We start from the raw sequence: 26,951 nt of genomic DNA on the forward strand, positions 1-26,951 counted from the left end.
AAGTTTTTGTTTTTATTTTATTTTTTTTTACTCTGTCCCACTGACACATTCTCAGCTACTCTACTCAGCCAATAAATATGGCTTACTGGGGATCCCTGGGTGGCGCAGCGGTTTGGCGCCTGCCTTTGGCCCAGGGTGCGATCCTGGAGACCCGGGATCGAGTCCCACATCGGGCTCCCGGTGCATGGAGCCTGCTTCTCCCTCTGCCTGTGTCTCTACCCTCTCTCTCTCTCTCTCTGTGACTATCATAAAAAAAAAAATAAATAAAAAAAAATAAATATGGCTTACTGATAGACTAGGAGAAGATATTTGTAATGTGTTGGGTCCTCAGTAAAATGCCCTGGTTTGGTAACTCACTATAAATACTTATAGGTCTCAATATATAGTCATGCAGCTAGAATTAAGTTCAAGGGAACTTAAGCTAAACAGTTATGTATATATATTTTAAGTAAAAATACAAGATTAGCAACAACCTTAAAAAGTATTAATTTTTGTTCTTGATTAAGAGACTGTGAGAGATTGTATTACTCATTGTGCTTTACTTTTGAATTTCTTAAATCTCTTCTCCTTCCAAGAAGCCCAAAGCACACTGATAGCACTTATATAATTATTTTAATAATTATATAATTAATGTATTAATTGAAAGAAGGAAATACCTTTTATATTCTAATGTAGCTCTGTTGGGTTGTTGGAATAAATTATTCTTTTAAAATGGCTTGTAGTTTTTATTTTCAATAATAAAACATCTGAATATTCTTGTCCTTCTCAAAATTCATTTTGAAATCCTAACCCAGAAGGTGGTAGGGCATTTGGGAAGTAGTTAGGTCATGAAGGTGCAATCCTCATGATTGGGAGTAGTGCCATTATAGAAGAGACCTCAGAAAGCTAGCTTGTGCCTTCCACTTCTGAGGATATAGTGAAAAAGTGCTGTTTATGATCTAGAGAGTGGGCTCCTACCAGATGCCAAATCTGCCTGCCAGTCCCTCGATCTTGGCCTTTCAAGCATCCAGAACTGTGAGAAGTAAATGTCTGCTGTTTATAAACTGCCCAGTCTGTGGTATTTTGTTACAGCAGCCTTAACAGACTAAGACAAGATGTTTCAGCTGCCATTTCCTAGTTGCAGTCAACACAGTTTTGCTTAACAGAATTATTGTGGCTGGTTTAAAATGACACATTTAATGACAAGGGACTGTCTGGAAATTATCTAGATTTAAATGGCCTAGAATAAACATTTAAGGTATGTTGTTTTTCGTTATAAAACTAGACAGATGAAAGCTTTTGTTTAAACGTCATGATAATTTGTTCAATTTGTCATTTGATGATCTTATATCTTGGCTACTTGGAGCAACTCTAACAGGGAATCTTTGCTAGTTTATTGCAGTATACTAAAGTATTGGATAGAAAGGTGAGGCTCTTTTATACTCTTTGTTACTCTTTCTGCTGAGGAAAGGGTGATGGAGTTAAAGAAGTATGAGTTGAAGAGGACTGAATTTATATTTAGGTGGAAATGAATTATTTACATTGGTGTGTAATTTTAACAGGTCTCAAACTGTTGCCTGGGTAAAAATATTTTGCTATTTGCCTACTTACCTCAAGATCTCCATTAGTCATAATTGGATAGTTACCAGTGAGTTTTGTCTACAAGAAGAATGCAGTTACAATACGTTTAGTTGTGGTTGGGATAGGTTCTGGGTGATGCCCAGGATGATGTGCGTTTCCCATGATAGGTTGCTGAAAGGATATCTAGCCCTAAAAATATTTCATTTATTTAGTGATTAATTTGATATAAATAGTCTGTCCTTTTAGACACTATTAGTAAATACTGTAAACAAAAAGAGGATGGAACAGTTCCTTCGCTTGAAGAGCTAACACTCTGTATAATTAAATGCAGAATGAGAACTACATTGTTCTTTTAATTCATCCTATTGTAGACCATTCATAGAGGTTAAGACATAATATTTGAAGTTCAGACCTGGGTTTGAACCCAAGCACTATCTATGGCTCTGTGACTTTGGCCAGGTTATTTAACTTCTCTAATGCTTAGTTTCCTCATCTGTAAAATAGGGATAAAATAGAATCTGCTGTATAGGGATGATGGAGGATTAAATAAGATCATTCATTTTAAGTATTTTTGTAAAATGCCTCACGAAGTACCAAATAAAATATCATGATTATCCTCCTCTTCCTCATTATCATCATCCTCATCCTTGATAGTATTGGAATGTTGAACCTGAAGATAAAAATCACATAAACTTTTGGGTCCAAGCCCAGTAATTATATATACATCTTAAAATGGGTGTTGGGCAGGGTGTAGGCTCTTCATCTCCATTGAAGCACTTTAGTGTAGGTCCTCCAAGGTTTCTGTGGAGCAATGTCCTTCTGAAAAGCATTTAGATAGTTTTTTTTCTTTTAGCACTTTAAATATGTTATTCTACAATCTTCTTGTTTTCATAGTTTCTGTGGAGAAATATCCATTTCTTTGAACATTCATTGTTTCCCTGTTTGTAACATGCTGTTTTTTTCTGTATACTTTAATTATCTTTTCAGATTATATCTTTCTGATTCTTTCTTTCTTGATACCTTTCAGATTATCTTTCTGATTATATGGGTTTGGTTTTACTTGAGTTTATTTTTATTGGAGTTGACTGAGATTCTTGAATCTGTAAATTTATATCTTTCACCAAATTTGGGAAGTTTTCAGCCATTGTGTCTTAGAAATATATGTATATTTTTCTGTATCAGTCACTTTCTCTTCTCTTCCTAGGGCTCAGACAACAAAAATGTTAGATATTTTCATTCTTCCACAATTCTTGAGACTCTCTCCATTGTTTTGAAAGTTTTACCTCTTTGTTCTTCAGTTTTAGTAATTTCTGTTGAACTGTGTTCAAGTTCACTGACTCTTTACTCTCCATTCTTTTGAGGTACTCTGCTGAATTTTTATTTTTTTTAATTTTTATTTTATTATTTATTTTTTTTCTCTGCTGAATTTTTAATATTAGATATCTTATTTTTCTGTTTTCTTACCTTGGTTCTTTTTACATTTTCTGTTTCTCTGCCAAGGATTTCAATATTTTTATTCATTTCAGGTGAATTCACCTTTATATTATGGAGCATGGTTATAATACATTATACAATTTTACAATTTTTAAAAAAATTGTAAATACATTTACAATTTTAAAGTTCTGGAAAATTTTTGCACTGCATATTCTTGGGATTGGTATCTGTTGATTCTTCTTTCACTTGAGAGTTGGTTCCCTTTTTCTATTTTTTGTTTGTTGAGTAAGTGGATTATCTTCCAGACTTTCTAAATCTTATGTTTTGATGTTCTTTTTCCAGTTAAAATCCTCTGAAGAACATTGATTTTATTTTATTTTAGCAGGCAGTCTACCTGGTGATGTCCAGACTGCAAGTTTTATTTTCCTTCTGGTTCCAAAGTCACTTCAGTTCCCAGAACCTTTGCTGTGCTTCTTTGGTTTGTTACACACATATACAGCATTGGTGGTGAGCCTGAAACTTGTATTAGTTCATACACAAAAAATAGGGATTACTTTCTTCTCCTCAACTTTCCGTGGGATTTCTCTCATGCTCTCTGGGTTCCTGGGGCTCATTTTTCTCCTTCTTCTAAGTAGAAAGATAGATTTCTCTTTTAGAGTTTTTGTTTTGTTGTGCTGTCTAGCAGTCTGCATGCCTGGAGTCTACTTTAAGACAAAGTAGTAAGAGAAAAGAGAAAAAAAAAATAGTGATTTTTTTCCGTTTTTAGAAAGTTTTCAAAAGTTTCTATTTTTGCATCACAGTAGTGAACCTGTTTGCTTGGTAGCTCTAAACATTTGGACAGATTTTTTCCTTTAAGTTTTAGATGTCTGTGCTCCCCCATCCCTTTTCCTCATTGATTGCAGTGCAGCTCCATAACTGCAGCTGGCCTTATGGTAGAACTGGGAGAGAAAAGAGAGAGAGGAAACAAAACCAAAAACAAGTTATAATTCCCCAAACACTCTGTGTTTTGCAGACACTCCTTTTCTGTTTTTTTTTTTTTTTAATTTCTTTCACAGTTTTGTTGTTCTTTGCACAGTTCTGCAACTGGGACTGGCTTTAGGTCAAATCTGAGGATAAAAGATTGTGGGGGGGGGAAGGGAAACAACACTATAGGTAGTTCTTCAAGTTTTGACTCGTCTCTTTAATGTTAATTATTGTTTACTTTTTAAAAATTTTTGTGTACTTTTTATATTCTGTTCAGTGTTTTTAGTTAAGAGAGATAAGCTATAGCAGACTTAGTACTTCAGCTTGACTGATTCTGCCAGTTTTTGCTGTAGGTATTTTGAAGCTCCGGTATTAGGGGGCATAACCACTAAGTTTTCTATGGTAATTTGACCCTTTTATTATTGTGAAATGTCTCTTTTTCCTCTTTTACTATTTCTTATTTTGAAGTCTAATATTTCTGATATTCATGTAACTGCTCTAGTTTTCTTTAGTGTTTGCATGATTTGTCTATTTAAAAAAATTATTTGTAGTCTATTTAGGTCTTTAAAGTGTGTTTCTGTAGATAGCATACAGTTGAGCTTTTCTTTTTTTATTCAATCTGATGAACTTTTAATTGGTGTGTTTAGACCAGGGGTCATCAAATTACTTCTCATGGGCCAAACCCTACCCATTACTTGTTTTCAGTATGGTTTGGAGGGTAAGAATTATTTTTACATCTTTAAAGGGTTGAAAACAAGTCAAAGGAGAATAATATTTTGTACACATGAAATTTATATGAAATTCAAATTCAAAGTGTCCATAAATTAAATTTTGAGTTTTGTTAAAAAAAGTTGTGGGAGGCCATTTCTCTTTTTATATAAATACCTGCATAATATCCAATCTTTTTTTCTTGGTTCACAAAGCCTAAAATATTTATTAATATGATCCTTTATAGAAAAAGCTGGTGACCAGTGTCTTTGACCATTTACATTTAGTATAATTTTTTACAAGTTTGGATATAAGTGTACCTGCTTTCTTACTGTTCATTTACTCTTTGTCTCTTTTGCTTTTTGTGTCTTTCCCCACTTTTCCTGCCTTACTTTGGATTGAATATTTTTTAATATTACAGTTTATACCCATTACTGGTATATTACTGTATTATAATTGTATACTGTCATACCTAAAATGTATAATGTTTTAGTTCTTGCTCTGAGTCTATGACCTTTTTTTTTTTTAAGATTTTATTTATTTATTCATGAGAGACACACAGAGAGAGGCAGAGATATAAGCAGAGGGAGAAGCGGGTTCCCTGCTGGGTGTCTGATGTAGGACTCCATCCCAGGACCCCAGGATCATGCCCTGAGCCGAAGGTAGATGCTCAACCACTGAGCTACCCAGGCGACCCTGTGACCCAAGTCTTTAACAAGTCTGTGTTTTAATAATAATATACCACTTCATGTATACTTTGAGGATCTTTCTTTTATTTTATTGCAGACTTTATGCTTCTGTTGTCATTTATTTTGCTTATACATGTTACAAATTCTACACAATACTAGTTTTTCACTATAAAAAATCTGTTGTATTTTAAAGAAATGAAAAGCGAGGAGAAAGTCTTACCCTTGTTTTTAGAACTTCTGGTACTCTTCAGTTTTCCTCTAGTATCGTTTTCCTTTATCCCAAGGAACTTTTTTTATGTTCTTCTTTTCTTCTGCAATTTAGAATCTGCTGTTATAGCCACCTAAGGAGTATTTGATTTCACATCTTGCATTTTTTAACTCTAGAATTTCTTTGGGTCCTCTTTCATTTTTTTCTTTGTTTTATTAGATACTTTTCTTTAAATTCTCAATATTTATGATAGTTATTTTGAAAGTTTTGTCTGCTTTTTTCATTTGTCTTTTTTTGGGATCAATTTCTGTACTGTTTTTCTGTTTGGGATATACAGAGTTACACAAATCTGTGAGTTACATAGAGTAGTGAAATATTTTTTTCAAAAAGCCTTTTTGTCCCTTTTATCTGTTATTTTTTTGGTAAGACTCCAATTACATATAAGTAAGACCACTTGAACTACTTAATCTGTCATGCTCATAAGCTACTGAAACATGGTTTAATCATAGGATCTTGCAAATAACTTTTGTGTAAGTGCTTGCTAAGTTAACAAAAAACGCATATAATAATAAGTCTAAGCATGTTAGCATTCAGCCTTAACATGGATTTTATTTATCCCTTTTGAAATATAGCACATTACACTAATTCAAAGGGGGAAAAACATGTTCCAGTGATTGAAGAACATGGTAGATGAAGTAATTCATTTTGAATGGCTTTAGTTTTTTTTTTTTTAAAGAGTTCTATTTATTTGAGAGAGAGAGAGAGGGAGGGAGAGAGGGAGAAGCAGACTCCCCACTGAGCAGAGAGCTGGATGTGGGACTCCATCCCAGGACCCTGAGATCATGACCTGAATGGAAGGCCGATGCTTAACTGACTGAGCCACCCAGGTGCCCTGGGCTTTAGTTTCTTAGTAGAAGAAAGTAGGTGGTGAGGTTGCATGTTATAGTATAGTGTTTGGGAGCTAGGAAGGACTTGTGAATTATTTACTGATATTCTATAAGTGGAATCCTGGTAATGAGGATTTGAGCCTGGTCCAAGGATCTAGTTTGGGTGAGACAGGCATGTTTTATTTTGTGCAGTATGGATATGGGTAGTGGGAAGAGGCTAGCTCAATGTGGATTTCAGGTGGGGATGGAGAGAGTTGGCAAAAGGAGAGTTTAATAGTATCTGATATATGCAGAAAGATACTCTCTAACCACAGTTGGACCTTTGCTGTTTTAGGATTAAAGTGAACAAGTTTGTTTGTTTATTTATTTATTTAATATTTTTAAAGAAACTCAGTAACAAGGAGAGGAGAATTGGAGGAACCAATCATAGGACCATAGGAAGCAATGATAGGATCTCTGAAATACTTACATAGTTTATAGAAGTCAGCAAGCCAGAAAGGAGCCAAAAAAGGTGTTTGCTTTTGTTGTTATTGGTTTGAGATGTAATATCTTAACATTGTTTACTTTCTCTTGGGAAATTAGGCTCCTTAATAAATTTGGTGCTATGCAGGTTCTTTATAGCCAAGGCAAACTTTAACTTATTTTAGTTTGTTTATTTATTTATCTATTTATTCGATATCAATTTTTATTTTTTATTTTTTTATAATAAATTTTTTATTAGTGTACAATTTGCCAACATACAGAATAACACCCAGTGCTCATCCAGTCAAGTGGCCCCCTCAGTGCCCGCCACCCAGTCACCCCCACCCCCCGCCCTCCTCCCTTTCCACCACCCCTAGTTCGTTTCCCAGAGTTAGGAATCTTCCATGTTCTGTCTCCCTTTCTGATATTTCCTACCCATTTCTTCTCCCTTCCCCTCTATTCCCTTCCACTATTATTTATATTCCCCAAATGAATGAGACCATACACTGTTTGTCCTTCTCCGATTGACTTATTTCACTCAGCATATTATCGGAGAAGGACAAACAGTGTATGGTCTCATTCATTTGGGGAATATGAATAATAGTGAAAGGGAATATAAGGGAAGGAAGAAGAAATGTGTGGGAAATATCAGAAAGGGAGACAGAGCATAAAGACTTCTAACTCTGGGAAACGAACTAGGGGTGGTGGAGGGGGAGGAGGGCGGGGGGTGGGGGTGAATGGGTGACGGGCACTGAGGGGGACACTTGACGGGATGAGCACTGGGTGTTATTCTGTATGTTGGTAAACTGAACACCAATAAAAATTAATTTATTAAAAAAAAATACCCTCCAGTTCCATCCATGTCGAAGCAAATGGTGGTGGATATTTGTCATTTCTAATGGCTGAGTAATATTCCATTGTATACATAAACCACATCTTCTTTATCCATTCATCTTTCGATGGACACCGAGGCTCCTTCCACAGTAGTTTTATTTAATCTTCATTATTTTTAGGCTGCTTCACCCTGCCTTTGTGTAGTTTTTTTCCTTTCTATTCTACATTGTTTGTACTCTGTATCTTTGATTCTTTAAAATAAAAACTTAAAATTTTTTCTTTTCCTTTAAAGAAGTCATAGCTAAGTAGGATAATACTTTGAGAGGCTTTGAGAGTACAGAATTCCAGAACTCTGAATTAAGATGTAGCATAACATCAAAAGAATTGAAAACACAGACCTAAATTTTGTTTGCAGTTTTTCATTTGTTTTTGGGCAGTAGGTGAAATAATACTGTGACATTTTCCATTAGCTTTTGAGTGGGTGTGTGTGTTTTTCTTCAGAAATTTCTACACCCAGACCATCTTCTCCAAGTGGATTACCTGAGGAAGATAGTGTTTTATTTAACAAACTGACCTACTTAGGATGTATGAAGGTTTCTTCCCCACGTAATGAAGTGGAGGCTTTACGGGCAATGGCAACTATGAAATCTTCCAGTCATCACCCCTTTCCTGTTACTCTGTATGTACCTAATGTTCCAGAAGGTTCTGTGAGGTAAGCTCTAATCTTTTTTTTTATTTCCCCTAGACATTTATGAAAATTTTTTGCGTGTTGGTGATGATGTTATATCATAAATCAGGCACAGGACTTACTGTGAATTCACTTTTACTCTCTAGACATGAAAAGTAAACATGTTTAGGTTTAGACCGTGTTGTTTATCTATTAGAGGCTTTTACAGAATTATGCTTAGAATATTATAAATGGAAATAGAACTTTAAGCATACCTATAATTTGTGTTTCTTTGTTCAGAAGGAACATAAAAACCAGCCTCCCCCTTGTTATATAACCTTGGTTCAAAAAAAACTAGAGCGAGTCAAAGATATACGTTTTTACATCAGACAGGGAAGAAGCAAAATGGCTTTTTCTCTTATGCTTAATTAGGAATAATATTGACTGTCATCTGGACCTTGAGTTTCTTTGAATCAGATCATGTTCTGCTACTCTCAGTGGCCTCTAGTCACACTTGTGATTATATTAAAAAATTCTTACTGTGTCTGGCCACTGATAAACTACTGCCTTGACCTGATTTTTTACCCTTCTCTTTTCTCTTGATCTCTCTTACTATGACATTTCAGTCTAAGTAGCTTCTCTGTACTTTCTCAAACACCATCATTATTCCTACCTCAGGACCTTTGCATATTCTTTCTTTTGCCTGAACAAATTTTCCTTGGTTTCGCAGCGGCTTTGTTATTTCTTTACAGTTTCACCTCAAACATTTTATCAAAAGAAACCTTTTTTGATCAGATCATATAACAGTTTTTCTTTTCCCTGTTATTGGGCCTTTTTTTTCTTCACAGCACTTTCTTTGACTTGGTATTATATATTTATTTGCTTATTGGTTTATTGTCTGACTTCCTCACTAGAATATAAGCTCCATGGGAGCAGAGTATTTGTATTTTTCTGTGCTGTAGCTTCAGTGTTGAGAGTAGTATCTGGTCCATAGCAGGTTTTCAGTAAGTGCTTGCTGAATGAACAAATAAAATGAACCAAGTCTTAGAAATTAGGTTAAATGTATCCTGAACCTATAAAATTCCTTGAAGGCCAATTTAGTCTTTTTTCAAACTCTGAAATGCCTATTCTCTAAGGTTAGAATGTGAAAAAAATGTTAGTTTAGTTCTGAGTACTAAAATAATAGCTATATAAACCTATAAGTTTTGGTAAAAATGCTTTGAATTTTTCGGGAAAGGGTTTTATAGATATAGTATTTGTGTGATATTTCTTAAAAAGTGTCAAAACGCCTTTTAAAGTTACCTTTTTAGTGTCAAAGTGCCAAACACACCTTGACAAAGACTTAGTGTTTTTATTTGCTTCTCTATTTCTACTGGGTACCCCTTAGTTTCATAGAGAGATCCTGATGTGGTCTTGAGATTTTAGGTCAATCTAGGGTTTAGGATTTACATAGGGAAAGTCAGAGAAATATATGCTCTGAAATTCCACAGACTCCTTTTACTTCTTAAAACTCTGTTATTAAGTTCAACTTTGGAACCACTCTGACCTTTTTTGCTTTTGGGTAAGAGAGGTCTTGGTCGAACAGTGGCCTAGGTCTTAGGTAAACTTACAGGTGCTGTTGTAAATAGAAATGAACTCTCCAGGGATAGTATTTGCTATTCTGTACTAGCATTCCTTTTGCCATAGTAGAAAAAGGGTAGCAATTTGGAATGGGTGACAAAGCTTTTACCAGGCAATGTATATACTTGGCTTTGGGAATAAATTAATTGCATCATAGGAGATACAAAAATTAAGTAATTGTTAAAAGAAGAACTTGTGTGTGTGTATAAATATGTATATATGTATATGCATTATACATATTCATATGTACACAAATTTAGCACAGTATGATTATTTTTTATGTTCTTCAGTTAAGATTGAATTGTTTTTTTCGACTGCCGTATCAGTATGATTATTTTAATACATTCTTATAACTAGTTTATTTTTGTGATTTTTAAGATAATTATGTTTATATGTCATTAGTATAGTAAAACTGTTTTTGTTCTTTGATAGTTAATATTTTATCTTATTTTTCATCACTGTTCTGTAGAATTATAGACCAATCCAACAATGTGGAGTTAGCTTCTTTTCCGATCTATAAGGTGTTATTCTGTGCACGTGGACATGATGGGACAACAGAGAGCAATTGCTTTGCATTTACAGAGAGTTCCCATGGTTCAGAAGAATTTCAGATACATGTTTTCTCCTGTGAAATTAAAGAGGCTGTAAGTATAATATACTATAGCAATTTGCTATCAAGTTGAACTAGGGTAATATTTTTGAACCCTAGTCTCACTGTCCTATAAATTAGTATGTATCATCATATCTTCTGTTACATAAATTTGGAAATTTCTAAAGAGAAAGTTAATATTTTGTAATGGCATAGAACTAAATGTGGAAAGCTAAATCTGGTAACTGTATTAAAGTGGTATCATAGGTAGGACGGTCTCAGCTTAACAGATGTAACAGAAAAATCCTCCTGGATGAGCTCTCCTCCTCACCTACCATGGTGGTACTTGCTCAGGCTTAGAAGGGCTGCTTTTGTTATTTTAACCAAGTTATTGGTCCATGTGACTTTTAAAAAAGCATCTGTAACAAAACGTGTTTTTCTGCTGGACTGATCGCTACGTATTGCTTTCATTTAGATGTTGAACTAAGATTGTTTCATACATCTCTGTGGTTTTCACTGATTATTTGTTATGTTCATTCACTCGGAGGATGACTTTTGCTCTATGGAACTGGCCTAATTAAAAATACAGATCTCACCTATAACAGAGGTATCAACTTGTAATTCTTTGAAAATGCTAGTTAAGTTCCTCTTAGTAATTATTAACTGGTGGTTTATTCTGAGACTGGAGAAGTAGTTCAGAATACATGGAGAAATTGTCAGTTACATGGAGAAATTGCCTTCTTCTCTGTAGTTGTTGGATTCTCTCCAAATTAAAAATAGGTTGCACTTAAAAAAAAAATCCCAGTATAATTAGGGCGCCTGGCTAGCTCAGTCCATAGAGTGTACAGCTCTTGATCTCTGGGTTGTAGGTTTAAGTCCATGGTGGGTGTAGAAACTAAATAAATACAAAAACTTAAAAAAATCCAATATAGTTAACATGCAGCATCATATTAGTTTCAAGTGTAATTAGGTTGTGCTTTTAGAACATTAGTGCTTACAACCATTTTAAAGGCATTAATAAATGTCTGGGGTGGGCAAATCTCAGGGCTTTTTGCTTTTGGAAATATAAATTTGTCATTAGGGAATGCTAAAAGCAGCTATCTTATTTTCTGTTTACCATGAAACATAAACCGTTGTATTATTAGGACTTCTAAGAGTTTATTTCTGGCCACAACATGGGAACTCACAGAAATATGTATTTCTGTGTGTTTGATACTAAGCATGAGGGATATGTCAGTTCTTATGCCCTGGTGACTTACTTTATTTATGCTAAAATGAACATGGATGGACACATAATTTAGATTGTAGCCATAGGAGTGAGGACCAGTGCCTGTATAAGAGGTTCAGGTTTGTTTTTGTTTTTTAAAAATACTTGTGAATCTATTTCATACCAACATTTCCATATTTATGTATATACTGTCTGCCTGGTCAAAGGTGTGATGGGAGAGTGAATGAGTATAAGTGCCTGGCACTAGGAGACAGTGAATATAAATATGTTGAAAGAATATGTGTGTGTTTGTGAATGAAGGGGTCCATTTCTGATCCTTACAACTTCACTACAGAAGTGAGAAAGCAGAGGGTAGAGTCCTGGCATTTCATGTTGGCAGTATTTAACACACTTGTGGTTTGTGGGTAATTGGTGCTTAACAGCAAGGAAATGAAGTTTGAAGACTTGAAGAACCTGCTGCTTGGAGAGGTAGAAACGCTGCTGCAGAAGGAAATTGAAAGGGACCTGGCTTGCAAGCATTTTTCATAATTGTGATGGTATGAAACCTCTCTTTTTGAATTATAGCATTCTCTTATTTACGGGTGGGGTAACTGCATATCATTTTTGAGAGCTGTAACAGTGGGTAAGCAGTGAACAAAGCTGCGGGAGAATTCTTAGCCTGACCATTTCGGATATGGTATTAAATAGTATTAATTGTATTTCTAGAGCTATGGTATTAAATAGTATTAATTGTATTTCTAGAGAGGATATTTGGTACATTGCAGGTTATGAGAAAGTGATGTCCATGTATTATTTAATTTTCTTTTTCTTAGAGTACATTTTAAAAAACGTTCCATTATGGGGTATTGGTGGCAAAATTCATTATTTGAAGGAGAAATACATGACATTTGTCATTAAACTTTATTATGAGAGACATTTCTAAATGAAAATATAATACAGTATAAATGCCAGGTGCATTTATAATGCTAAACATTTCCTTGTCATTCATAAAATCTCCATGATATAGATAATATTTATTTTGATTAGTGATCTCCTCTGCCTGGGCCAGTTCTAGTTTATGTATATTGTCCAGGTATATTATTAGTAGCACTCCTTCTTATTCTCAGAAGGGTTCTGGTTTGGCTGATAAATTGTATGGTTACCCTTTGTTTATCCCAAAGCTAAGAGAATAGACAATAGAGCGTTTCAAATGGAAGTCTGTGAATACCCATATAATTTTCAGTAATAATTTTCCTGTTGCTTAAATATTATAAAAAGCAAATGTGGATTTTGTTTTCATTATGTTTTATAAAGGTATTTATCGTTCATATAGTTTACATTCCAGCTACCTTTGGTTTTTACCCATGACTTATACAGAAGATATCCAACACCTTCCTCTTTCCCCTCAAAAAATAATTACTCCTTTTAATTACTCTGAAGTCTTTAATAGCATTTACTGGTTGTCTTGTTATCTGGTTCCTAGGTTTCTTGTTTTGTGGTGAAGGCACAACTTTAGTCCTTAGTTTTTGGGTCCCTCTTGATGGGCACAAACAATTGGCAAAGATAGTTCAGGAAAGTGACAGACATTCTTAATTGCCTAAATACTTACTATGCAGCAAAGTCACTAACTTATTTTTTTCCATTGTTTGCAGAGTCCCTGGATGAGATCTGAAGAAGTTTGTCAGTTAAAAGCAAGAAGATATCTTGTCTTTTCAAGCAGGAGTAGCAGCATGGCTGCCATAACTAACTATCACTGTGATTCTCTTATTTTACCATAAAATCCCAAAAGCAGCATGCACCAGTAGTGTTAGGGGGAAGCCAGTGAAGATCATAGCTCTGTGGAACCTGTGGCATAAGGCTTTAGGTATTTCCACAATGCATTTGACTTGGTAGATCCTGGAGATTCATCTGTAGGACTCTGTTGGGTGTGGATCTTGATTACCTATGGCAAGAGTTAGGGAATCCAACCTGAGGTATCTTGATGCCAATTATTTTGTTCAGGGAAAGTGATGTACTGTGTTTCTGCTGAAGAATTGCAGACAAAACAAAATGTCAGAAAGCATAGTGGAAAAAAGCCAGTGAGACTCATACCATTGTTGCATCTTTATGGATACATTGTACAAAACTGTAAAGATATTTTTAAAAGGCTTAGTTGACTCTGTTTTAGAATTTATTAATTCACTGTAACCAGTTTCCTCAAAACAGAGTTGATGTTTGTTGTTTGTATGTTTTAACATGATCTCAGGGTCTTAGCCTTGAGCCTTGTGTGGAGCTCTGCACTCAACAGGGAGTCTGCTTGAGTTTTTCTTGCTCTACACCCCCCCTCCCCCATGGTCTCTCTCTCTCAAATAAATAAATCTTAAAAAAAAAGTTTCTTGTATGATATGCCTCTTTTTTTTTTTTAAAGCTCCTTTCATTGAGTAATATTTGAATAATTTGCTAAAAAATTAACACCTCTTTTCAGGGTGCCTTTTATAGAATTTTTCTATATTTCTTGGGCGAACGTTTTCTTAACATATGGTATTTTTATTTTTATTTTTTTATTTTATTTTTTTTTCATATGGTATTTTTAAAAGAGTCAGTTATCTTTCACCAATATTAATGAAAAGGCCTTATCTTGGAAAAATCGGCTATGTCATTTAAATAAATACCTTTTTTGCTTAATGGCATTGTTTTGGGAGTATTTACGTGTAATATGTATTTGAGAATGTGGGAAATACTGAAATAAAGAAGAAAGAGAAGTTACCCAAAATTCCACTAGAGTTAAGATTTTGGGATATGTCCTTTCCATGTATCTCCATGTGCTCTCCCACACCCTGCCTTCAGAATCAACAACCCTAACAGTTACTTCTGTGTTTAACTAGTACTTTCTATAGATATATCTTTCTGGGGAAAAATTATACCATATTATTGGCCAGTGAAGCTTCCCCTTTTGCAAAAACTTACGTCTATTCTAGATTATTTGTGTGTGTGTATGTGTATGTTTAATAGTGTGGCATGTATAGAAATGTTTACTATGGTGTATATTTTGAATATTCTTTTCATTGTGTAATTGGTTACCCAATTTGTTTCAATAACTATAGACATTGCTGATCATTGTTCCTGAAGATACTGTACCTTACCAATCCTTGGATCACCATTCCAGCTATTCTTAAACTCTAGAATTCACAAATGATTTTAACCTTGTTGTTGGAAGTAGCAACTTGTAAGACATGGTCAGGATTAAATGCAGTTTGATTGCTATTAATAAACTGTTGTGTCCTACCTCCAAAAAGAGAAAAGTGTAATCTGATTTTCCCCCTAACATTCTCTACTACTCTGGCTTAGCCCCATATACTTAAAAACCTTTTTAAAGAGAAATTCTTGAGCCTCGCCACCTACTTTAGAATTTATCAAGTTCTTTGACTTTTTTGGTGTGGTCTGGTGTGACAGACTTGCTGATAACTCTGACAAAGAAAATGAATTAGTTAGAAGAAGATATGGGAGAGGAGAAAAAAATAAATATGGTTGAGGTTTATTTCCCTATATTTACATATAATATTTTCTTAAATGAGCTGAAGGTCAATGTGTAAAATGTAAACAATAGACTTCACATTTTATTTGAGGTTAGGAAGTGGGGAGTACTCAACTAAAAGTAGTTTAAAGTTCCTATTTAAACTTAACCTTGAGTCATACTCTTCAGTGACTTGTTTTTAGTTTGTTCTTTGCTTCTGTTTTCTTCTCTGACACTTAAATTATTGAGCTAAATCATATAAATATCCATCCGACGCTATATTTCTGCTTTTGGCCTACATAATGATTCCTTCTTTACCCACCTGAAGCACATTCAACTCACATGTGCTAGAATGTAAGCAGTGTATCCCTAGCACCTAGAATGATATTAAATATACTGAGGGCACTCAGAAAATATTTATTGAATGAATGTGTGAATTCATCATCTTAATTGTGTAAGATTTGAGGCTTGCAGTTCTTTTTTTTTAAGTTTATATTTTATTTTATTTATTTTTTTAAAGATTTATTTACTTATTCAGAGAGAGCGAGAGAGAGGCAGAGACACAGGCAGAGGGAGAAGCAGGCTCCATGCAGGGAGCCCAATCTGGGACTCGATCCCGGGTCTCCAGGATGTGGGACTCAATCCTGGGTCTCCAGGATCACACCTCCGGGCTGCAGGCGGCGCTAAATCGCTGCGCCACCAGGGCTACCCGAGGCTTGCAGTTCTTATTTATATCAGTCCTTTGTTGCTTTTGTCATTTTTACTCATTTATGTAAAATTATAATTAGGTAACACATTAGAATATTTAAAAAATTTTACAAGCACTGTGGTACAAGTGATACTACTGCTGGACGTGAATTTCAGGCTGGCAGGCAGCAGTCTTACACAGTTAAAAGTATAAGTCAGCTAGAGATAAATTGGCAATGGAAAGGTGGTTTAGAGTAATCATTGATTAATAGATGTAATTGTGGCTGTTGGAAGTTTGAGGACCACTTATTTTTGAATGCAATGAACCGTATAGGAGAAAAAGAGTATTTGGAAATGAGAAAAGACCCTATGCTCTAAGAAATTCTCTTGATGAAACTGGTCATTTCAGTCAGATAACAAAATATTTGTCTTCAACTAAAATAATTTGATGAGTAATTTGAATTCACATTATCTAAAGGGAAGGATTTGTTCATATTTAGAGAAGTCTCTTGTAATCTCCCAATGTGAGGTTATGACATTTGTTAAACTCTTATTTCATCTTGGTTTCATTGTTTAATCCATGGGTGGCATGAGAAATTTGGAAGTTCTTATATGCTTCGAGCTTAGAATTTTGAGATGGTGTGATACTGCTTTTAGTACTTCTTTAGAGTACTTCTCCTCTTTAGGGAAAGAGTATACCATTGAGATATAAAATATTTTTATATATTTAAGTCACCAGGGTGGCTTAACACTAATAAAATAAATCGGTCATTTCTATTTATTTTATTGAAGCTGGGAATCCAGGGAATCCTGCAACCATTTACCACAGCAACACTAAATAACAACACTCCAATCTCTTTAAACCATGTTACCATATTAGCTTATTGCTAAAACTATTATTTATATTATTCTGTGCCTCTCTAGCCTTCTGAAGCTGAGGAAAGTGAAAAGAGAAATTGAGGACTTAGGCTAACACCTTGTTTGTTTGTGTCTTTTGGGAAGTTTTAGATGCCAGCACCATTCTGATAGTTATCTTAGGATTCATTCATTGCAATATGGTATATTTGAAGGCCTAGACATCTATAAATAAATATTGCTTTTTTGTGAACTTCAATTAGTTAAACATCTTTATTGACATGTTTAAATGCTAGAGTTGAAAGAAGCAAACTGTATATAAAATGTTACATATTGTGTATAATATATAAACAAATACATAAATATAAGCTTATATAAAGGCCAACAATATATATGAAATGCCATTATATGTGTAAACATAAATATATAAATGCATGCTTAGTCTATATTTGCCAAAGTAAATTGTGACCATAGAAGGTTAGGGTCAATAATTAGGAGAGAGAGAATCAAAATGCAGTTAAAACCTTTGCCTAATGGTATTTCCATTTTTATTCTTTTAGGTAAGCAGAATTTTATATAGTTTCTGTACAGCATTCAAACGTTCTTCCAGGCAAGTGTCTGATGTTAAAGACTCAGTTATTCCTACCCCTGACAGTGACGTGTTTACCTTCAGTGTCTCCTTGGAGGTAAAAGAAGATGATGGAAGAGGAAACTTTAGGTGAGGTTATTTGTGAATAATAAAAATTGGTATTATGCTGAAATATAATATTGGTTAATATAACACTTCCAGAAGCCATACAATGTTGGTATACAGCTTTAAAATGATAAAGCAATAGTTTGCAGATGAATGAATATATTTCATTATTCTCATGCTTTCAGATATTTTGTGTAAATGATTTTCTTAGTATTACTAGAATAATGATATTATAGGAAAATGTAAAATAATAAAAACAGAAAAGGTAGAGTTTTGTCATTCACAATCATTTTTAATATTTGATTTTTCCCTTTATTTCTTTTCTTTTTTTAACGATTTTTACACATTTATTCATGAGAGATACAGAAAGAGGCAGAGACACAGGAAGAGGGAGGAGCAGGCTCCATGCAGGGAGCCTGAGTGGGACCCCATTCTGGAACTCCATGGTCACGCCCTGAGCCGAAGGCAGATGCTCAACTGCTGAGCCACCCAGGCATCCCAAGTTTATTTATCATTTTTAAAGATTTTATTTATTCATGAGAGAAGGAGAGAGAGACAGGCTGCCTCTGGGGAGCCTGATGTGGGACTTGATCCCCGGACTCTGGGATCATGCCCTGAGCCAAAGGCAGATGCTCAACCACTTAGCCACCCAGGCATCCCCCTTTGTTTATTTCTAAGGGGTATTTTTATATACTTGTATATACATAATTTTTTCTTTTAACTTTAATATATAAGAACTTTTCCATTAAAATGTTCTTAATCAAAATCATTTTTTTAAAGATTTTATTTATTTATAGAGATGCAGAGAGAGATAGAGAGAGAGAGGCAGAGGCACAGGCAGAGGGAGAAGCAGACTCCACGCAGAGAGCCTGACATGGGAGTCGATCCAGGGTCTCCAGGATCACGCCCTTGGCTGCAGGTGGCGCTAAACCGCTGCACCACCAGGGCTGCCCTCAAAATCATTTTTAATTACAAATAGCATGTTGGGTGGTTTGATCATCATTTAATCATTTTCCTCTTGTATATTTAGAATGTTTTCTTCTATTCACAAATAGATTATAGGGCACAGTTATGCTCTTTAATGATCACTTACGGGCCTTTAATTCTAGCAGTAACTGTTAGATATATATTTTGTCGAGGTTTTTTTTTGTGTGTGTGGATATAGACGTTGGGTCTTAGATAAGTTCTTCAAGGTATTTTCTCTTTTCAGATAAGACAACCTATATTTTAGACATTTATTGTCTTAACGAATTCTTAAGAATAGTCAATCTGGCCTAGGCTAGAATTGAAATTGTCCCTGATCGATATCTCTTTGTCCATCTTTTATTTATTTATGTTTACTTGAGTGTGTTACAGTTATCTTAAACAGTAGATGTTTAAAAGTCAGCTCTGAAAACTTTGTTTTGCCTTGAGTTTCAGCATGTTAACATATCTCTTAAGACCACACAACCTGCTAAATCAGAAGTGAATCTTACAAAGTAACTAAATAAGTTACATTCTTAAATTTGTTAAATTTAAAATCTAAAATTGAAATTATATCATTTAAAGATTCTTGGTTTTAACCTTTGTTAGAGATAAAGTATAAGGCCCCTATAAATCCAATTTAAAAATTAATGACTGATTTGCTGACTATAAAATTTGTAGTAAGCTGCTCTGGCAGTTGTCTCCTTTGAACTTCAGAGTAAATTCTAACCTTGGAGTAGATTATTTCATTGTGTTATTGTACTGATAATTTCTGTTGTTTTTGCATATTTCAGTCCTGTGCCTAAGGATAGAGATAAATTTTATTTCAAATTAAAGCAAGGAATAGAGAAGAAGGTTGTGATTACAGTGCAGCAACTTTCTAACAAAGAATTAGCTATTGAAAGGTAAGCAGCTTGCTCCTACATGCTACCAAAAACTCATATTGACATTGCTGTTGTGTTTCAAGAGCTATGCTATTGAATCTCTGTGTATTAATCACTGTGGCTTTTCACCATACTTGTTTCTCCATTTAAAAATGAAAATGAGAATCATAATGCTCTATCTACTTTAAATAAGTTAGATATAACTGGTTCATGAAAAAATCTCAATTGATGAGGGAAATAAATATGAATCCCCCCCGCAGTAATAACTGCTTCACCCCTGTTTAGTTATGTCCCTTATTCTTTTGCTGTCCCTTATTCATGTGTAGGACAAATACCTTAAATTCTCAATCATCTTTGATCATTAAAAAGTACATTTAGTTACTGGGATCTCAGGGGCTTAAAATAGATAGATACATATCTTTTAAATATATAAGCACACATACACATATATGCACATGTGTGTGCATTTATTTATGGTAATATTTGATCATATAAAACTAAAAATCTTGTAGGACAAAAGATACTGAAAACAAGAATAGCAAATGATAATTTTAGAAAAAGTATTTGTACTGTAAATGATAGATGAAAGGTTAATAACTATAATATACATAAATTTCTTAACAATTTGCAGAAAAAAGAGGAAAACGACCAAGAGTATGAATTGACAAATACAGGAAATCTCTTTACATGGCTAACAAACATATATGTGTAAAGATGTCCTGATTCACGAATAGACAGGGAAATGTAATTAAGGTAGCAGTAATATATCAGAGTAGCAAAAATAACATGTAGACGTTATTTTTGGGGATTTGGGGAAATGGTTAAAGTGTGTGTACATCCTTTTTGAAAAATAATCTGGCAACATCTATAAAATTTAAAAATCCACCTGTAATTGGTTGTATCAGTCCCATTCAGGGCAGTCTGTCCTGTTGAAAATAAAAATACCACTGTGTAGGAACATGTTTTTAAGGTTATTTATTACAGCCCTTTTTATGGTGGCAAAAAGCCAGAAATAAAAACAAATGACTATTCACTTGGCTTTAAGAAGTGGGAGCAATTGGTGATAATCATAAGAGAAAGAAAAGCCTCTTCATGAAGACTGCTGTAGAGTATGACCACTACATCCCCCCCCGCCCCCACCAGTTCTGTAGACTAGAATTAAGGTGGGGGCCAGTTGAGGTGCTGGCTGATGGCATCATGGCTACCTCTGTCCCTTATAAGTCTAGGAGAAGGTTTCTGGCCTCCAATTATCTCTTTAGAATGTTCCTTAGAATGTCAGAAATTTAGCTTTGCTTTGTTTCTGTCCTTGGGTTATCCAGATAACAGGAAAAATTCTGCTATATAATTCTGTCCTATAGTTGTCATCTTTTTTTCTTTCCTAGTGGTATAAAAATAATTGAATCATAAAATTCATGAAAAACAACTGAAAATTAAAAGTGTTTTTGATTTTTGAATATATTATTATAAAATAATGATGAGAATTTTTGTTTTTGTTAGCAGTAGGTATAGCAATGTTTGAATCTTTTTATTTGGAAGTTTACAGTTTCATACTTAAGAATTTGTACAGAGAACACCTGTATACTCTATTCAGAATCCCCTTTTGGGAACATTTTACCCCACTTGCTTTGCACCCACTTCCTCAGTCTCTCGATCTTTCTCTACCTACCTACTTAATTACCTACATACACTCACATAATTGTTTTTTTGAGCAATTCGATTAAGTTACATACATCATGGCCTTTTATTCCTATATATTTTCTTAAGAAATGTGTATTTCTGGATGAGTCTAGATGGCTTAGTTAAGTTCTGCCTTTGACTCAGGTCATGAATCTGGGGTCTTGGGATCCAGCCCTGTGTTGTCCTCCCTGCTCAGTGGGGAGTCTGCTTTCCCTCTCCCTCTGCTGCTCCCCCTGCTCATGCATGCATTTGCACATGCACATTTCTCTCTCTCTCTCAGATAAATAAAATCTAAAATAAAAATGTGTATTTTCCAAAAATGAGAGTAGGGATATATCTTATATAACTACATTATATGTAGCAACTTCCGTAAATTTAGCATTCATGTCATACTTTTTGTCTAACCTACCATTTGGCTCTAATTTTGTCTGTTAACTCAGTAGCATCTTTTTCCTCTCCATGTCAGGATTCCGACCAGGGTCAGATATTGCATTTAGTTGACATATGTCTTTGGCTTTCTTTAATCTGGGAACATTTCCACAGCCTTTCTATGTCTCTTATGACATGAACATTTTTGAAGAATACACCTATTTTTTCTCTTTTTAATATAGCATTGCTAATTTTGGGTTTATCTAATACTATCTGATTAGATCAGGTTATTTATTGCTGCATAGGTGATGTTTCCTTTACAGTGCATCACATTTGGAGGTACCTGATATCCATCTCTCCCTCACTGGTGATGTTAATTTTGATTGCCAAAATTTGATTGTCAAAATGTCTGATTTTTTCACTGTAATTCCTTTTTTTCCCCCTTCTTTGCAACTGGTAAGCAGTTTGTGGGGGAGATACATGCAAATATCTTGTTTCTCATCAAAATTTTCTTCTTGAGTTAACATTCATTCATAATTCTTATTCTTGTCTGATCCAATCTTTACTATGAGGAATGCAAAATTACAGTTTTCCATCTCCTCTGTTTTCTCTAGACTTGGCAGTTAGCCTTTGGCATTCTGAGGTAAATCAAAGATTTCCCTTCTCTTTTGCTTATTGATCTACTTATTATTGGTATACACTCCTGAATTTTTCTTCTTCCCACTACAGTAATTTATAGTTCACTACAGAAATTAATTATTTCAGTGTCCAAACTGTCCAGAATTTGCCTTGGGAGTCCCTTCACACCCTATGTCCTTAAGAACTTTCTTTCTGGCACAACAAAAGGCAGCTTTCCATTAAATAAGTCTGTAAGGTAACACAGGCAAAGAAGTATTAGGTGTTGAGTAATTTAACTCTTAATAATCATCATTGAAAAATTTTGGAGTTTTATGATTAAATGGTATATTACGTCTCTATTGCAGAGGCTTGCACTATGCTTGTATATGGGGTAATCCTTCCTTTTCCCAATGAGAAGTTCCAAGTTTGGTCAACTTGAAACCTTGATGAATGTGGGTAAAATAGTTGAATGCACTTAAAATATTTTCTTCATTAGTTTAAAGATTTACACTAAATCTAAATATATCATTCTAAATATATTTACACTAAATCTAAATATATCATTCTAAATATATCACACAAAATAACTTAGAAATGGGGCTTTTGCCTCCTCTTTATTCAGAAGCCAACTTCATTCAGACTCAGTAGTCTTCAACATCAGTATCTTCATCATTATTCTTCTTTCTGAGTAACTTTAAGGCATTTTTCCAAGGTACATTATCTTAACTTCTGCTTGAGCTATCTGAGATAAAGTACTTTTTTGACCCAGTATATGTTGCTGTCATTAGAAATTTTACCTAATGCCAGAGTATGACAAAATTAGTTAGTAAAGAAATAACGTTGTGTACACTTTGTGTTTAGATTCGTAGAAAGTCTATTCTGAAAACTAGAGGAAGTGAGATTGTTAAAATCCATCTAAGCATTACAGATGCTTGTAATTTCCAGTAGGTTGATGGAGATGAGAAGAGGAAGGGTTCTAGGGCAGAGTGTATGTAGTGGTCAAATTTTAACTAAATCCTTACTTGAAACATTGAGTCTTCTGGATGTTTGAAAGTGAATAACATGTTAGAAGTAGAGAGTTAAACACCTTTTAAGTATTGTTGGTGTACAGGAATGATTGTGTTTTGGGAATGGAATTAAACCTGATGTCAGACCTGATGGACGTCTTGTGAGTATGCTAACTGTTCACTGGGTTCACTGGGAGACAGAGACGGGAGTAGGGAAGGAGATGAGGAGAGATGGGTTCTGTGCCCGTGAGTCTGTAGACTAAAGTTCTGTCTGTGCATTTTAGTTAATATTGCTGTGTGTCACAGGATAGACAAGTCCTAATGCCCAAAGTGTATTAAAAGTAGAGGAGGTAAAATAATCCCTTTACAAATGCCCTTTTGTTAGTTTTTAGGAAGGACTGTTCTGGGAGTGTCTTTTAATTCACCACTTAGAGCTAGATGTAGTCCTTTACTTAGTCATTAAAATGGTAGAGGGAGCGAGCAGAGGAGTGAAGGGAAGGGCTTTTTGCTAGTATCTCTACATCTAGAAGACAGTTTTAAGTTAAAACCATAGGTCTATGTGTGCGTTTTTATGAAGTACCTGTGTTTATTGTGGATGAAGTTCATTGTTTTGTAACATCTAAGCTTTTTGGTTGTCCTGAGGTGACAACAGCTAGCGAATTAACCAATTTAGAAGTTTCTTTTTGTTACCATCAATAGGAAAGAAGCATCGTGGACATGGAATTGTTAAGCTGTCTCTGAGAAATGTCAGGACTTACTGGGTTGGCAGCAAAGGTGCAGAAGGAAGTATAGAGGGAGAGATGTATGCGGATGTGTTTGTATTTACATTTTAATGATAAGTGTTAACGTGTGTGTGTGTGTCTCTGGCTGAACTATAGTAGTACATTAAGTGATTCAGTAGGAACATACCTCCTTGCTAATATTTGAATAGTACAGATTGGATAATGACTTCTTTTAGAAGCGTTATACGTTTCATACTCTGTTACTTTATATCTCAATTTTAATTGAACATTAAGGGATTGCAGTATTTTAATTGCAACTCAGCCAGTATCATTATCTAGAGACCTGTTGCCATTTTTTTCTTTTATGATATTTTTGTTGCCAAGAAAGGCAGGATTACATTTTTTTTTCTTTCGGATGGAGATGATGTAGTATTATTGGTTATCAAAATACTCATAGTTTGGGGACTTTGAAATGGTAAATATTCATGGTGTGTAAAAAAAGCATGATACATAACTGTACAATCTTAAGTCCATTAAAATGCTCACTTGTATAGATACACACATGGGACCTAGAAGTTAAACTGTAAATTGCTTGTGATTATAGATGACTTGGTTCTTTGCTTTTTGTGTTTTTCAGTTTCCTTTTGTGCACATGTTAACTTTAAAAAAAATTTGGAAACCTAAAAAAAAAAATGTGCTTAAGCCACAGGTGTCTATTTGTATAACAGTAGGATTATTTTTTTAAAAATTCATTCCATATATAACCACTTACTATATTGCTTTTATTTTAATATAATTAATCTTGATAACTGCTTAACAAATCTGGGTTCATATATCCAGCAGTAATTATTAAACCTGTGCTAAGTTTCTTTGCTTTTTTTTTTTTTTGTAAAACATATTTTGTCTGATGACCTCTATTAGTATCCAAACTAAAATCGACTGAGATTGTTTCAGGCTAATGATTCTTCCCAAACATACTTCCTTCAACATAACAGACAGAATTCCCTGCGATAATGGGAAATTTTGCAAATACTTGGATTTGTCTTCTTTGGGAAAAAAGAAACTTGCCTTTTATTAGATTATGTGTGATATTTAAGGTGTTTAAATCACAAAATGTAAGTGGTGGAATTTAAGGTAATCCACCAGGTGGCAGACTTGTCAAGATAATTCTATTTCTTTTTTTTTAAAGATTTTATTTATTTATTCATGAGAGACACACAGAAAGAGGGACAGAGACATAGGCAAAGGGAGAAGCAGGCTCCATGCAGGGAGCCTGATGCGGGATTCGATCCCGGGACTACAGGATCACACCCTGAGCCAACAGCAGACGCTCAACCGCTGAGCCACCCAGGTGTCCCAAGAGAATTCTTAACGCCTGACTCACATTGCTACTGACAGTTCATAATAGACATTGGTGTGAAAAAACTAAATTACATAATTTTGGCTTATTTTTGGAAAGAGAAAATGACTTATCATTTTCAAAAATAGCTTTTAATTATGTAAAATTTCCAACATTTACAAAAATAGCAAATAATATATTGAACCTCAGTGTACCCACCACCCACCCCAAATGCTAATTTTCAGTGTTTGGACTTTTTTCAAAAAATATTTTTATTCTGAAAGAATCCATTTCTCTGTGTATTCATAGGTTCAAGCCTTCTTCCTATGTAATTACTTAACAACTTATACTGAGATTTTGTCTTGACTTCTGTGAAGGCAAATACTATGTCATCTCAGAACCTCTAATATCTACCACATTGCTAGCAACACAGAATTTTGTGGTTATCTACTTAATCCTTACTTAGCACTTCCTCTGCACTGGACATGGTTCTAGAAGTGTAGTTCCTATTATCTTCATTGTACACTTGAAGAAACCAAAGCACAGAGATTCAATAACTTGCCCAGGTCATACAGTTATATTTCAACTGAGTCCATCTGGTATTAGAATACATGTTCTTTCTCTCTACTGCCTCTTTAAAAATTTGTTGAAAAATGAATAAAAGATATATAAAAATTTATAGAGTATTGACCAGACTCATTATAATAGGACACTGCACCTGGTAGTATCCTACCTGTTTAGAGAATATGTGAAGACTACTTTCATATCTTGAAAATTTCTAATAGTCCTTTACTTTTATGCTAGACTTTACATATTGAGCTTTTATTTAGGAACTGGACAGAAAAGAGAAAATAGTAATAGTCCTTTATTGAGCACTTACTGTGTGATGTCCATAGTACAGTTGTCATAGCAACACGTGAGGAAGGCTTTATAATTATTTCCCCATTTTTGCAGATCATGAAGCAAGGCTAATAAAGAGGTTAAGTAACCTGGGTCACTTGGCTGGATTTTAGTAGAGCCAGGCTTTAAACCAATGCCCTCTGTTTCCTGAGTGTGTGTATTCTTTAAGACTGTACCCAACTAAATCCTGATTGTACACTGTTTAAAATTAATCATGCCAGTTAGGAGATAAATGAATCAGTATTCTTTGTCATATTTCAAGCAGAATGTGAAGGTGAGAATATAGGTGTTGGGGTGTCCATATGATTACTCTGACTTCAGACTCAGGCGTAACCATGTCCTGGGAGAAAAGTTGAATGATTTATAGAAGAGAAGACCAACAATAACAGCTGAAGGGAGGGAGCAAGATTGTTGTCATCTGAGATGTGCGAGAAGAGCAAGACCTAAATCTAATTTATGGCAAACCCCCAGTTAAATTGTTAAAGTGTGCAAATTCGATCAGGTCATGCTCTTCTGGTGTTTTCCAGAGCAGAAGTGGCAATCATTTTTGTGCCTGACCAGCTGACATTTCTGTGGTGTTTGGTATCATCACATGTAGAAATATTGCAAAAAAATTTCTTGTAAACTACTGAATTGATACGGATTTTTAAAGGTTTGTATACTGTTTAAAATATACTATTACCAGTACTATTAAATCACATCCACTTCAGTGCTTTGGAAAGATTGTTGGTTGTGCTTCATACTGGAGAAGTAAGGGAAAAGTTTTACAGTTTTCATTGTATAAATTTTCTGAGTAGTTGATTTTTACCAAGTAATACTCTTATTTTGTAATAAAATGATTCAGAACAATAATACAATATGTACTTAAAAAAACAAGATTTTATTTATTCACGAGAGACAGCGAGAGGCAGAGAC

General features: G+C 34.4%; 1 protein-coding gene across 4 annotated transcripts in view; it reads left to right on the plus strand.

Annotated features, from left to right (window-relative positions):
• Positions 1-26,951, plus strand: part of RABGAP1L (RAB GTPase activating protein 1 like) — a 720,977-nt gene that overhangs the window by 63,286 nt on the left and 630,740 nt on the right. For all 4 annotated transcript variants that reach the window (XM_055319528.1, XM_055319527.1, XM_055319525.1 and 1 more), the window contains exons 4-7: positions 8,247-8,457; positions 10,502-10,676; positions 17,424-17,581; positions 19,315-19,425. In XM_055319528.1, the coding sequence (XP_055175503.1) occupies positions 8,247-8,457; positions 10,502-10,676; positions 17,424-17,581; positions 19,315-19,425 (655 nt within the window). The remainder of the gene's footprint in view (positions 1-8,246; positions 8,458-10,501; positions 10,677-17,423; positions 17,582-19,314; positions 19,426-26,951) is intronic.

The sequence above is a fragment of the Nyctereutes procyonoides genome, unplaced genomic scaffold, assembly GCF_905146905.1.
Source record: "Nyctereutes procyonoides isolate TBG_1078 unplaced genomic scaffold, NYPRO_anot_genome, whole genome shotgun sequence".
NCBI lineage: Eukaryota > Metazoa > Chordata > Mammalia > Carnivora > Canidae > Nyctereutes > Nyctereutes procyonoides.